We start from the raw sequence: 11,773 nt of genomic DNA on the forward strand, positions 1-11,773 counted from the left end.
ATCAATTTAGCCAGCCACACGGGTGGAAGGAATTTGCCATTTCTCTTAACAGTGACCCCTCGTGATTTATACGGGGGCCACCGTCCGAAGGCCCCAGTTAACGGATCACAGTGGAAAATGAAAGGCCCAGACCCAGGCGTCTCACTGGGCTAATTACCCTCAATAAGACCCAGCTGGCTGGGGGAGCTGGCGGGACCAGGGCAGGGCAGGATCCCTGCACGCAACTCCCTGGGGACACGGAGACCTGCCATGGCCACGCCTGGGCTTCCTGCCCATCACCCTCCAGGGCGCGCTGGAGCCACCAAGCGTTCTGGGAGAGCCAACCCGGCCAGCTTATGAGACAGGTCACCTCTGGGGATGGCCACGGCCTCAGGGTTTGCTGCTGCCGAGGAGCTGGAAATCCCTGGGACCCAGAGAAGCACAGGGTCCCATTCTGCCTATGCGGAGACTAAGGCCCAGACAGATAGGCAGATCCCAGGGAGCCTCGGGCGTGGCTTTGGCCTGGCTGCAGGCCCAGACCTCAGTGCTGGCCACGGAAGCCGCCTCCAGAGGCCTCATGCACCTCAAGATCAGCTTTCTGGGCCGCCTGGAGTTGGTTAAATGTTTCCCAAGAGTCTGTTTTGTGCCAGGTCCAGTGAGGGTTGCTAGGGGTAGAGTGATGGGCAAAATCCAACCTGATCCCAGGCTTGCAGCTCTTTGGGGAAGGCCAACGTCATGTGCATCTCCCCAGCAAAAGTACTTGGTGTCATGAAAGTACACAGAAGGGGATTTGACCTATTCCAGGCACCAGGGACAGGGCATGTGACGTGGAGCTGAGAGCAGAAAGCAGAGTAGGGGTAATTGGGCACTTATCCAATGAGAGAGTATCCTAGGCAACAGGAGCGGCATATGCAAAGGCCCTGTGGCAGGAGGGAATGTAGGGTACTCAAGGAACTGAATGAGGCTGTGCAGGGAAGCACCATAAAGATGGTGGTAAAGGGGCAGGTGGGCAGGTGGGGGAGGCCACAAGTAGTTCTTGTACCTTTAAAAAGGTGATTCCAGATATGATGACTCAGGAGGGAGGAGTCAATATCTCTCTGGCTTTCGGGAGCCTCAGCCCCCACCCCTGGAAGGGGCAGCTCTGTGGGCCACCCCAGCTGCCTGGACCAGAGAAGGACCCAGAGGAACACATCTAGGGGTCGTGGAGTGCCAACCCAGGCGTCCCTCGGGAACTAGACATAGAGTCATGGAGACTGAAGGAAGCTGGTGGTAGGCCCAGGTCAGGGGCAGCCAAGACCACCAATGAGCCCCAGCTGGAGGGGGAGGGGTCCCGAGGAAGCAACGCTGTGAAAAACGCCAAGAGAAGCAGAGGCCAGGGCCCTGGAGCCACCAATAGCCTCACGACTGGTCCCCCACTCCCCTCCCGACTTCTTTGCCCTAGGCCACTGGTGCCTCCTGTCCCTGTGGGTCCCCCACCCAGAGCCCAGGTGGGTGTGATGGGCGCTACTGAGTGCGTCTGGGCCCTGGAACAGAGTGGGTGTAAGTGGACAGCTGTCTGAAGGGCGGAGGAATGAATGAGCAAAGGAAGGACTCCCGGTCTCCCCTCCTGAGCTGCATGGAGCCCCTCCGGCCTTCCCCACTGGCCACCCCGTGTCCTCGTGGAGCCAGGCCGATGCAGGGCCAGCAGGCCTGGTGTCACGGAGTAGGAGAGCAGGTAGCCACGGCTCCCACTCCCTCCTAAAGCTTGACTCTGGCCTGGTTCCTGGGGACACAAACAGGTCTGACGAGTTCCTCCGCAGCTGAGTCCTTGACTTCCAGGAAAGCTAAACTCTTCGAGAGCAGAGAGAGCGAGGCCTGGGAGGAGGGAAGGATCTTTTGGAATATTCCTCTGCCTCTGCCTCGGGCCTGCCCCAGCCCTGCTCTGCGGATCTCGCCCCTTGTGTCCTGAGCCTGGGAGCCCCAGGCTGATGGGGACGCCTCTCTCCCCACCGCCCCCAGGGGGAACATGGAGTGCAGGAGGGCAAGGGACAAGGAAAGGGACCTCCTCACTGTGACTCCAAATTCAGTCCCTGCCCCCGTGTCCCAGTGCAGGGTGTAGCCGTGTGGGGTAGAGCTTATGGGCACAGGCTCAGAGCCATGCTGCCTGGGTTCCACTCCCAGCTCTGCCATTGACCTCATCACCTACCTCGTTTCTGTTTTCTGTTTTGGTTATCTTTCCCTTATTGATGTATAGGATTTTTTTTTTAAACCCTTGCTTCCATGGACCTTACATCCTTTTTTTTTTTTTAATTTATTTATTATTTATTTTTGCTTCGTTGCTGCACGCAGGCTTTCTCTAGTTGTGGCGAGCCTGGGCTACTCTTCGTTGTGGTGCACAGGCTTCTCATTGTGGTGGCTTCTCTTGTTGCGGACCATGGGCTCTAGGCGTGCGGGCTTCAGTACTTGTGGCACACGGGCTCAGTAGTTGTGGCTTGCGGGCTCTAGAGCACAGGCTCAGTAGTTGAAGCGGACGGGCTTAGTTGCTCCGCGGCATGTGGGATCTTCCCGGACCAGGGCTCGAACCCATGTCCCCTGCACTGGCAGACGGATTCTTAACCACTGCACCACCAGGGAAGTCCTGATGTGTAGGATTTTTTTTAAAGTATATTTGGGATTTAAGATCTTTGTCAATATCTATTGTTGCCAATATCTTCTCCAGCCTGGGCTTGCCTTTTCACGCCCTTCATGGTATCTTTTGCTGAGTGGAAGTTTTCAATTTGAAGTCCAGTTTCTGCCCTTTTATCATATGGTTGGTGCTATGCGTGCCCTGTTCAAGAAATCTTTGCCTCTTCCATAAACATCCTTTGAATCCACCCCTCCGCCCCCTCCCCCCACCACCTTCTTTGCCTCTGTCTGGCTTCTAGCTGCCAGGTCTCTCCTGGCCCTCTCCCACCTCCTCCCCACTGTGTCCCCACCCCAGTTCTTGTCTCTCTCACTGCATGATATTTCCGCCCGGGGACAGGGCTGGCTCATGTCTATGTCGCTGGGCCTGGCACCAGGGCTGGCACGCACTAGGTGCTCAATAAAAGCTTCATAAATGAAGACAGTGTCTGTGCCCCAGCTGGGGATCAATTAGTTCTAAACACCAGCTCATCAGGAACATTTGAGCAAAGCCAGGAAGTGAAAAACTTTGGAAAAACCAACAACATGGGAATGTTTAGCTTTCTCCCCAACCGGAGCATTAATCGCAAAACCTCAGACCTTGTTACATTATTTATTCTTACTTTGCCCCTGACCCACAGGCCAGAGAGCCTTTTCCTTACACACACACGTTGGCTGCAGGGGCTCCTCAACGGCCGCCCCTCTCCCCCACCCCCAGCCCCGTGTTTGCTGCCTCTGAATGTGTGTATGGGGTGGGGGGGGGCCGTCGGCGGTCCCCTTTTAGTCCTTCTCTTCGCCATGCGTGATGACGTAACACAGCTTCCTATGGTCCAGATTGCCACACACATCTGGCGGGAAGGCAGCAAACATCTGCTTGATCTGGGGAAAGAGCCGGGAGTCAGCCTCAACCAGGGCCGAGGGGGGGCCAGATCCGGGGGTCACCCAAGGGCATTAGGCAGAATGTCGCTCCCCTCTTTGGAGAGGGAGGCATCAGGGCAGAGGCCACAGAGGCCAGGCCAGCAGGCCAGGACCCCACCACCCTTGTTCCCGGTCTGCCTGCGCCACGAGCTTCTCTTTGACGCTGTTCAGGGGAGAGAAAGGGTCACATTCAGGGTAAGGGCCGCTCTGGATGTGGACACGCGGATCCTGGGCTCATGGCCCAGGAGGACCCCAACCAGGGCTGGCCCTACAGCCCCCGGATGGCTGTGTGGCCTCGGGCGCCCACTTCAGCTCTCAGCCTCCGTCGTAACGTGGACTCCCCTCTTCACATCAGGTGGGGACCCAATGACATGGCCTTGGGCCCCCGACATGACTGTGGGGGCCACTCTGATGTCCCATCGTGCACTAGTAATCAGCCTCTAGATCACTGAGGGGAGCCTCTTTGCCCTGGCTCTAGACGCACCGCCTCTTCAGCTTATGAGTTTTGTGGACATCTGTAAGGTGTTTCGGAGCGTGCAAGGCGCTTGCACTCAGCCAAAGGGCAGGAAGGCTACCCAGGTCCGCGTCCTCCTGCGCCTGCCCAGGCCTCCTCTGCTCCTCGCGGCCCTGGGAAGTGAGTACTATTGTCCCCCTTTTACAGAGAGGGAAACTGTCCCCCTGCGTGGTCCAGAGCTGCCCGGGGCCCGGAGGGATGGCCAGAGGTGGGGCATTTGAGGCTGTGGGGGAGGGATTGGTGCCCCCAGGAGCTCTCAGGGGGTGCAGAGGGCAGGGGTGGGACCAGAGGGCTGAACAGGGCCCTGAGCACCCGTGTGCCCTGTGGCGCCGGCAGCCGCCGCCCTGCTCCAGACCGACGCACATTTTCCATTATTTATGTTACTACAGGACAGTCACAGTTTCCAACTCTCCACGCTGGGGATTTTTCACAGACTCTCTTTCAACCAGAGCCTCCTCTGTGGCCGGCCTGGCAGGCAGCCGTGTCTCTCAGATCCCATAGCCTGGGGATGGCGCCCGCGGTTCCCAAACTGGGCCTCCAAAGGGTTCCTCCCAGCCCTGACTTTGCTCTAGTGGGAAGGAAGGTAGGTGGCAGTAGAGGGTGGGTTCGGGTCACCCCAGGGGTTCCCCCAGTGCCCCCCTAGGTCTCCGAGATGGGGGTGGGAACCCGGACTCTGAGGGAGGGCTGAAGGAGAGGGCTGCGGCCTGAAGAGACCCTCGGGAACCTCAGGAACCCCTCCCCGACCCCTGAGGAGAGTGTGACTCAAAACTCTGGGGGGTGAGGGGCTGTAAGAATGTCTGAGAGACAAGATAGACCCTCGCCACTTCCTCCCTGCCCCCTGCCCTCTCCCACCCCACCTCCATCACGTGCTATGCTAACGTTGAATAGAAAGCAAAATTAGCCTCCAGCCGAGGCCTCAAGCATCACAGTAATTGGTGGCGAAGCCTGTGACTAAGGAAGAAATCTTGCCTGCCCAGGGTCACCCACAGGCCCAGGGAGGCCTTGGAGGCCCTGAAGGGACAGCTCAGGGGTTGGCTCAGAACACTCAGTGTCTCAGCCCCTGGACCGGCTGCCTCTGCCCAGCCCGCCCCGGCCCGCAAGTCTTGGCTGTCTGCCCTGTGCTCTCCCTGGGCTGAGGCTCCCAGACATAGCAGGCATTAGCGCTCCCTCCTTCAGTGATGCCAGCCCAGTGGAGGCCGGACAGCTGCCCACGGCCACCGCACTCTCTCTGCGGCCCCAGCTGAGCTGGTTCCTTCCCATGGCTACGCCTCCATCCCCACATCCACTTGGGCCCTGGCTAACATCTGGCTCAGTCCTCTTCCCAACACCTTGGATCCCATTGGTGCTGGCCTCTTGTATTTCACTCACCCATCCACTCGCCTCCATCCCGATGGCCAAGACCCTTGTGGCCGCTGCAACCCTCTCTTCTCCTCCTCCAGGCTGGCCTCCGTGTTGCCCCTGCCTAACTGCTGCTTAGGCTCTCCCATGCCCCCAGGGCAGACCCAAGGTCCAGGGCCCACACAGGCCCTGCCTTCCTCTGCGTGCTCCAGCCAGGGGGATCCTTAGTCATCCTTCAGGGCCCACCTCTACCCCCACCCGTTCCTCCCTCGCTACTGGGAAGCCCTCGCCTGGGGACCCCATGTTCCCCATACACATCCACACAGATGGGGACACCGAGGCCCAGAGGGGGGAAGGGACATCTAGTAATGGCTGAACTGGGCAGGGCAGCGGCCTCCTGGCTCCTGGCTGGAAGCTGCCTGAGATGCCTGAGTTCCAGGCAGGACAGGAGACTGGGCTGCGACCCACCCTGACCCGTCCTCGGTCCATCTATCACCAGAGGCTTTGGGGGGAGACAAACCAAAACAGAAGGCCGAGGAGACTTACAAATCAGCCTTGACGAAACCTTTCCCTTCAGTGTCGAACACACTGAAGGCGCGGAGAATGGTCTCCTCCGGGTCCGTACCTAGAAGCAGCGCACACAGGCAGGGGGAGCATCAGGATGAAGAGGCCAGGCAGCGGCTGGGGCTGGGGCAGGTCCCATGGCCCCTACAGAGGCCAAGGGCTCAGGGAGCTTCCTCCCCAGCTCCTAGTCCACAGTGAGGCCAGAGAAGGGATGTTTCAGAGAAACAAGGAACAGTATAATAGCCAAGGGCTCTGCATATAGCAACAATCAGCCTGCACAGATGCACCTGGAAAGGCCTACTAGGCTTTTACTGTGTGCTTAACCCTCCTGCCCATTGGTCCCATTTTACAGACGAAGAAACTGAGGCTCAGAGAGGTTAAGTGACTCGTCCAAGTTCTCACAACTGATGCTATGTGACTCGACGATGGATGGAGGAGAACAGCTTTTACTTGGGGGCTGGAGGTGGGGGCTCTGGCAGCGGCATTGGAGGAGTCTGAGAGGTTGTCCAGGCCAGAGGCGGGGCAGGTGAGTCCACAGGTTTGTGGGAGTGAGGGTGGGGGGACAGGAGAGGCAGAGCGCATCCGGAGCAGTTCTGGGTTTATCACTTTTATGGTGTGGGCTTTGGGGAAAGATGTCATTAGAAGAAATGGTTCTACTAACACAATGGGATTAAATACCCAGCCCCCTGGTGGTACAGATGGGGAAACCGAAGCCCAGAGAGAGGAAGGGTCTCACCCAAGGTCTCAGGGACTGTGTGAACAACAGCAGGTGGCCTGGTGACCCTTACCTGGTGCTCTCCCCGTCACACTGACCTCCCTTCTCACTATGGAACCACGGGATGTCCCCTTCCTTCTTAAGGCTCAGCTGTGTCATTGGTGAAATGGAGACAAGGGCGGGGTTTGCTGCCCGCCTCCCAGGATCAGTTAAGATAAAGGGTCATTAATGGGCAAGGTCTTGACCAACATTATTATGGCCACAGACACATCTGAGCGCTCTGTGGCAAGTCCATCCTGCAGCTTCGGCACTGTGCCCCATGGGACTCCAGCACACCCCTTGTGGTAGGTCCTGATGCGCCAGTTTGTCAAAGAGGAAACTCGGGCTCAGAGGGGCTCTGTTACTTGCCTGAGGTCTCCAGATATGAGGGGAGGAAGGGTTTGAAGCCAACTCCTTGAACCTCCAGAGCCCCCTTCTTGCTCTGCCATGCTGTGCCCCTGTTACTCAGACTGGCTCAGGGCCAGCTGTGTCCCCCATCAGACTGGCTCAGGGCCAGCTGTGTCCCCCACATCAGACTGGGTCAGCGTCATCTGTGTCTCCCCCATCAGAGTGGGTCAGGGCCAGCTGTGTCCCCCACATCAGACTGGGTCAGGGCCAGCTGTGTCTCCCCCATCAGACTGGGTCAGGGCCAGCTGTGTCCCCACCATCAGGATAATCCAGGACAGGAAGATGTCTGAGTGACTCCACATTTCTGAGACTGGCCCTGAGTGACTGGGCCGGGCTCAGTGCTGACCTTGCCAGCCTGGGAGCTCCTAGAGGCAGAGCCGTGGGCTTCCTCTAGGTAGGGTGGCAGGGAGCCAGTGTGCCCAGGCCAGAGGCTCCATCCAGGGCCCGTCACAGCCTGGCCTTGCCGGAGGAGAAGGGGTGGCCACGGGATTATGGTTGGGGAGCTGCTGTGCAGTCTCTGCCTCCCAGGGTCTCCGGAGAGACCTCCGTGCCGGGGCAGCCTGGCTCCAGCCTGCTTTCCTCAGGACTGGCTGTGTGTGGACCAGCTGCCCTGGGTTCAGGCCCCATGGCTGGACATTTACCACACCCGCTCCTCCCTTCTCTCCTCTGCTCTGCAGACTGCAAACCTCATCAAATGGGCTGCAGAGAGACTGCTTCCCCTCACTGCTGTTGGGAACCTCATGACGGTGTCCTTGTCCCAGTTAGAGGGACGAGGTGGTGCCTGCCCAGCCCCCCGGCTCCTGTCGCCACCCCAGGCTCAGCCACGTTCGCATGACAGGCTCAGCTGGAGCTCCAGCCCCGGAGCCCCTGCGAAAATGAGAAAAAGCTGCAGCCCTGGGTCGGAGCTCTTAGCTCAGCTGCAGACGGACACGAGCTCCAGGACTTGCTTTAAAGCCATGGCTGGAGTCACGCATGTCTTTGCCTGTGAGTGTGCCCCTGCCCTGCCCCCTGGACTTCTGCGCTCTTCAAGGAGGTGGCCATGGTCCCAGGAATAACCCTTAACAGCTTCCCAGAGGGGGGCCTGAGGGCACTGTTCTGTCAGCTGGACAACACCAGGCTGTCGTGGGTTTAGTGGTAGCCCCCCAAAGATATACCCAGGTCCTCATCCCCAGGACCTGGAAATGTCACTTGGCAAAAGGGCCTCTGTAGATGTAAGGAAAGGCTCTTGAGATGGACTGATCACCCTGGCTTATCCGGGTGGGCCCTAAATCCAATAACAAGTGTCCTTACAAAAGTGAGGCAGAGGGAGACAGAAGAGGAGGGGGCAGTGTGACCACAGAGGCAGAGATGGGAGGGAAGCAGCCCCCAGAAGCTAGAAAAGGTCAAGAACGGGTTCTCCCCTGGAGCCTCCCAGGGAGCCCGACCCGCCAGATTTCAGATTTCTGGATTCCAGAACTGAGAGAATACATTGCTGGGGTTGTTTTGTTTTGTTTTGTTTTGTTTGCGGTACGCGGGTCTCTCACCGCTGTGGCCTCTCCCGTTGCGGAGCACAGGCTCCAGATGCGCAGACTCAGCGGCCATGGCTCATGGGCCCAGCCGCTCCGCGGCATGTGGGATCTTCCCGGACCGGGGCACGAACCCGTGTGCCCTGCATCAGCAGGCGGACTCTCAACCACCGCACCACCAGGGAAGCCCCAGGGAAGCCCCATTGCTGGTTTTTTGAGCCGTCAAGTTCGTGGTCATCTGTTACAGCAGCCTCGGGAAACTAACACAATCCCCATTTTACAGACAGAAAAACTGAGGTGCAAAGAGCCGATAAGCCTTGCCCAAGGTCACCCTGGGGGTCAGTGTGAGACCAGGTCTTAAGCCCAGTTGTAGCCGAAGCGCCAGGGGAGGGTATCAGGCAGGGGCTGCCTGAGCCTGGGATGACGATGAGCCCCACCCCGCAAGGGCAGCTGCAGCCCAGGCTGGCCCTTCCTTCTGACCACAGAACCCCAGCCCGGCCTGATGCTGCATCTCAGGGGAGTGCAGTGGTTAGAGCCAGTGTCGGGGTTACAGTTCCATCCCTGCCACTTCGATGCTGGGACACCTGGAGCAGGTGTGGTGACCCGTCTGAGCCTGGGTCTCCTCACTCACGAATGAGGCCCCTGATCCTTTCCCTGGAGGAGAAGCCCATCCTGTACTGGGGTTGGCCACAGAAGCTTCCAGAACGCCCCTCCCCCATACCACCTTCTCCTGTCAGCAGCGGGTGGTAAGGCAGAACAGGCAAGATGAGCCCAGGGCTAGGAAGGTGGGGCTGGGGCTGGGGCACCATCCTGACGGCGGGCAAAGGGCTTTCTCGCAAACTGTCCCGCTGGGCGCCTCACAGCCCTGCAAACTGGAGGTCATTACATTCACCCTGCTCTGTGATATAGAGGTGGAAACCGAGGCAGGGTCTTGTGTGTGTGCCCGGGGGCTGGTGTCTGGGGCTGCATCGTGCATCGGTGCGGGGTACGTCAGCACACAGGGCCCTGCCTACCCACACCCACTCGCCCATCCCCTCCCCAGGGCCCCCTGGGGCCTCACTCACCCTTCAGCTTCTCCCCAAACATGGTCAGGAAGACGGTGAAGTTGATGGGCCCGGGGGCCTCCTTCACCATGGCCTCCAGCTCCTCGTTCTTTACGTTGATGCGGCCTAGGGGAGACACCCAGGAGGACAAGGAGGGTCAGAGGGGACCCTGCCTGCAGGCAGCCCCAGAGAGCAGAGCATCCTGCAGAATGCCCCAGCCCTGCCGCCTCACCCGCCCCCCACTCGGCCCTAAGGCCCCGTCCACCTGCTGGGGGACCTCGGGATGGGGACACATGCAGCCGTGGTCAGCACTGGGCTGCCCCCAGCCTCACCACCCGCCTGCCACCACCTCAGCCTCCCTGGAAGGGAGAGCAAGTTGGTGGTTATCCCCATGTTACAGATGAGGAAACTGAGACCCAAAGAAGCTGCAGCTGAGGCCCACAGGGGTGGAAGGCCTGGGCCTCAGGGCTCAGGTGCCCCGGGAGGGGACGGGGACCCGGCTTCCTCGCGGTCCCAGGGGACAAGCAGATCTCTGCGAGCTTAAGGCTCAGTCCGGAAGTGAGTTGGTTACGCCCCTGTCCCCCAGCCCCAGCGCCCCCATCCAGGCTTCAGGCCCATCCCTGGGCCCTCACAGAAGGCAAAAGCCTCGCTGGCAGCTGAAGGCCGCCCGGCAACCCGCGCCCCAGCCCTGGGTATCGCCAGCCTCGCCCCCACCCACTGCGTCTCCCCTGCTCTGCTGCCCCCTCCCCCTCCCCCTCCCAGCCTTTGCACCGGCCACTACTGCCCCTCTTCCCCACCCACTGCGTCTCCCCCTGCTCTGCTGCCCCCCCCCTCCCAGCCTTTGCACCGGCCACTACTGCCCCTCTTCCCCACCCACTGCGTCTCCCCCTGCTCTGCTGCCCCCCTCCCTCCCCTGGCCAGTCCTCCTCTAACACCCGGGATCTCCCCTGACCTGCCAGGCGGTGGCCGCCCCTCCTCGGCACCCTCAGAGAACACCAGCCCCTCACATCCCCTGCGCCAACCGCCCTGGCCTGCCCCCAGCTGCCGACTCTTTCTGGATGGCCAGGGCTCGGATTGCCCCCCATCCCCAAGCCTCCGGCTGCTGGGCACCCACCCAGGGCAGCAAAGGTGTCCCTCAGGTCCTCCTTGTCGATGAAGCCATCCCGGTTCTGGTCCATGATGGTGAAAGCCTGGCAGAGACACGGGCACTGAGCGGCCACCCGCCCACCTACCCAAGCCCAGGCCCCCTCCCCAGAGAGATCCCCCCTCCCTGCAAGGGGCTGTCCTCCCGACCACTGTTGCCTGGGCAACCTCAATACAGGCCCTCTGGCCACCCGGTCACCCAGCTCAGCATGTCACCAGCATGAGAGTGGTTAACCTGCCCTGGGCTCCTGCTGTGTGCCAGCACGTGCTGGGGCTTCGTGCCCGTCCCTCATTTCATGCTCCCAGCAGCCCATTTTACGGAGCGTGAAACTGAGGCTCGGAGAGAGGAAGGGCTTGCCCTAGGTCACACGGCAAGCAAAGGCTCAGGGAGAGGCGGGGTAGAGGCTGCCCAGGGACAGCGCGTCACCTCTCCAGGGTCTAAGCTATAGCATGGCAGCCTCTAAGGATAGTGACGTCATCACCCCCCAGCGGCTGAGGGCCGAGCCCACGCCTTGCCGGCTCCCTAAGGGCTTTCCGTGCATTCCTGTAACCATCCCACCGGCCCTGGGCGCGGTTGACCAACCTCTTTAAACTCCTGGATCTGGGACTGATCGAACATGGAGAAGACGTTGGAGCTGGTTCCGCCTTCTGCTCTTTTCCGGGCTCTCCTGGGTGCCTGTGAGGTTCCGGGGGACGCCTTACAGAAGCCCCTTCCCGGGAAGGTCCCCCATTCGCCCCACTCAACCCTCAGGGCTCATCTCCTGAAGGACACTGCCCACCCCCACGGACCCCAGCAGACAGACCAGGCTCCTCAAGAAGGCTGGCAGAGAAGCAGGGCGTTTCCCTGCTTCTTCGTCCCGGCGAGAAGCCAACAGAGTGGCTACCCCGCGGGGCTACCTGCTGCTTCCCCGACAGGCCCCTGACTCCAGATTGCAGGAGGTCAGTGCCCAGGATGCGGAGCAGAGAG

The 11,773-nt window shown here is 60.2% G+C and overlaps 1 protein-coding gene across 1 annotated transcript; it reads right to left on the minus strand.

The window, feature by feature from the left end:
- Positions 1-3,399: 3,399 nt before the first annotated feature.
- MYL10 (myosin light chain 10) lies at positions 3,400-11,494 on the minus strand (the record flags this gene model as incomplete). Its single annotated transcript, XM_082856551.1, is given in 7 exon segments — positions 3,400-3,498; positions 3,659-3,660; positions 3,663-3,700; positions 5,936-6,014; positions 9,685-9,789; positions 10,778-10,853; positions 11,390-11,494. Coding segments are annotated over 7 exon segments (435 nt in total). The 5' UTR covers positions 11,426-11,494.
- Between the last annotated feature and the right edge of the window lie 279 nt (positions 11,495-11,773).

This window comes from Leucopleurus acutus (genome assembly GCF_964270905.1).
Source record: "Leucopleurus acutus genome assembly, chromosome: 16".
NCBI classification, from domain to species: Eukaryota; Metazoa; Chordata; class Mammalia; order Artiodactyla; family Delphinidae; genus Leucopleurus; species Leucopleurus acutus.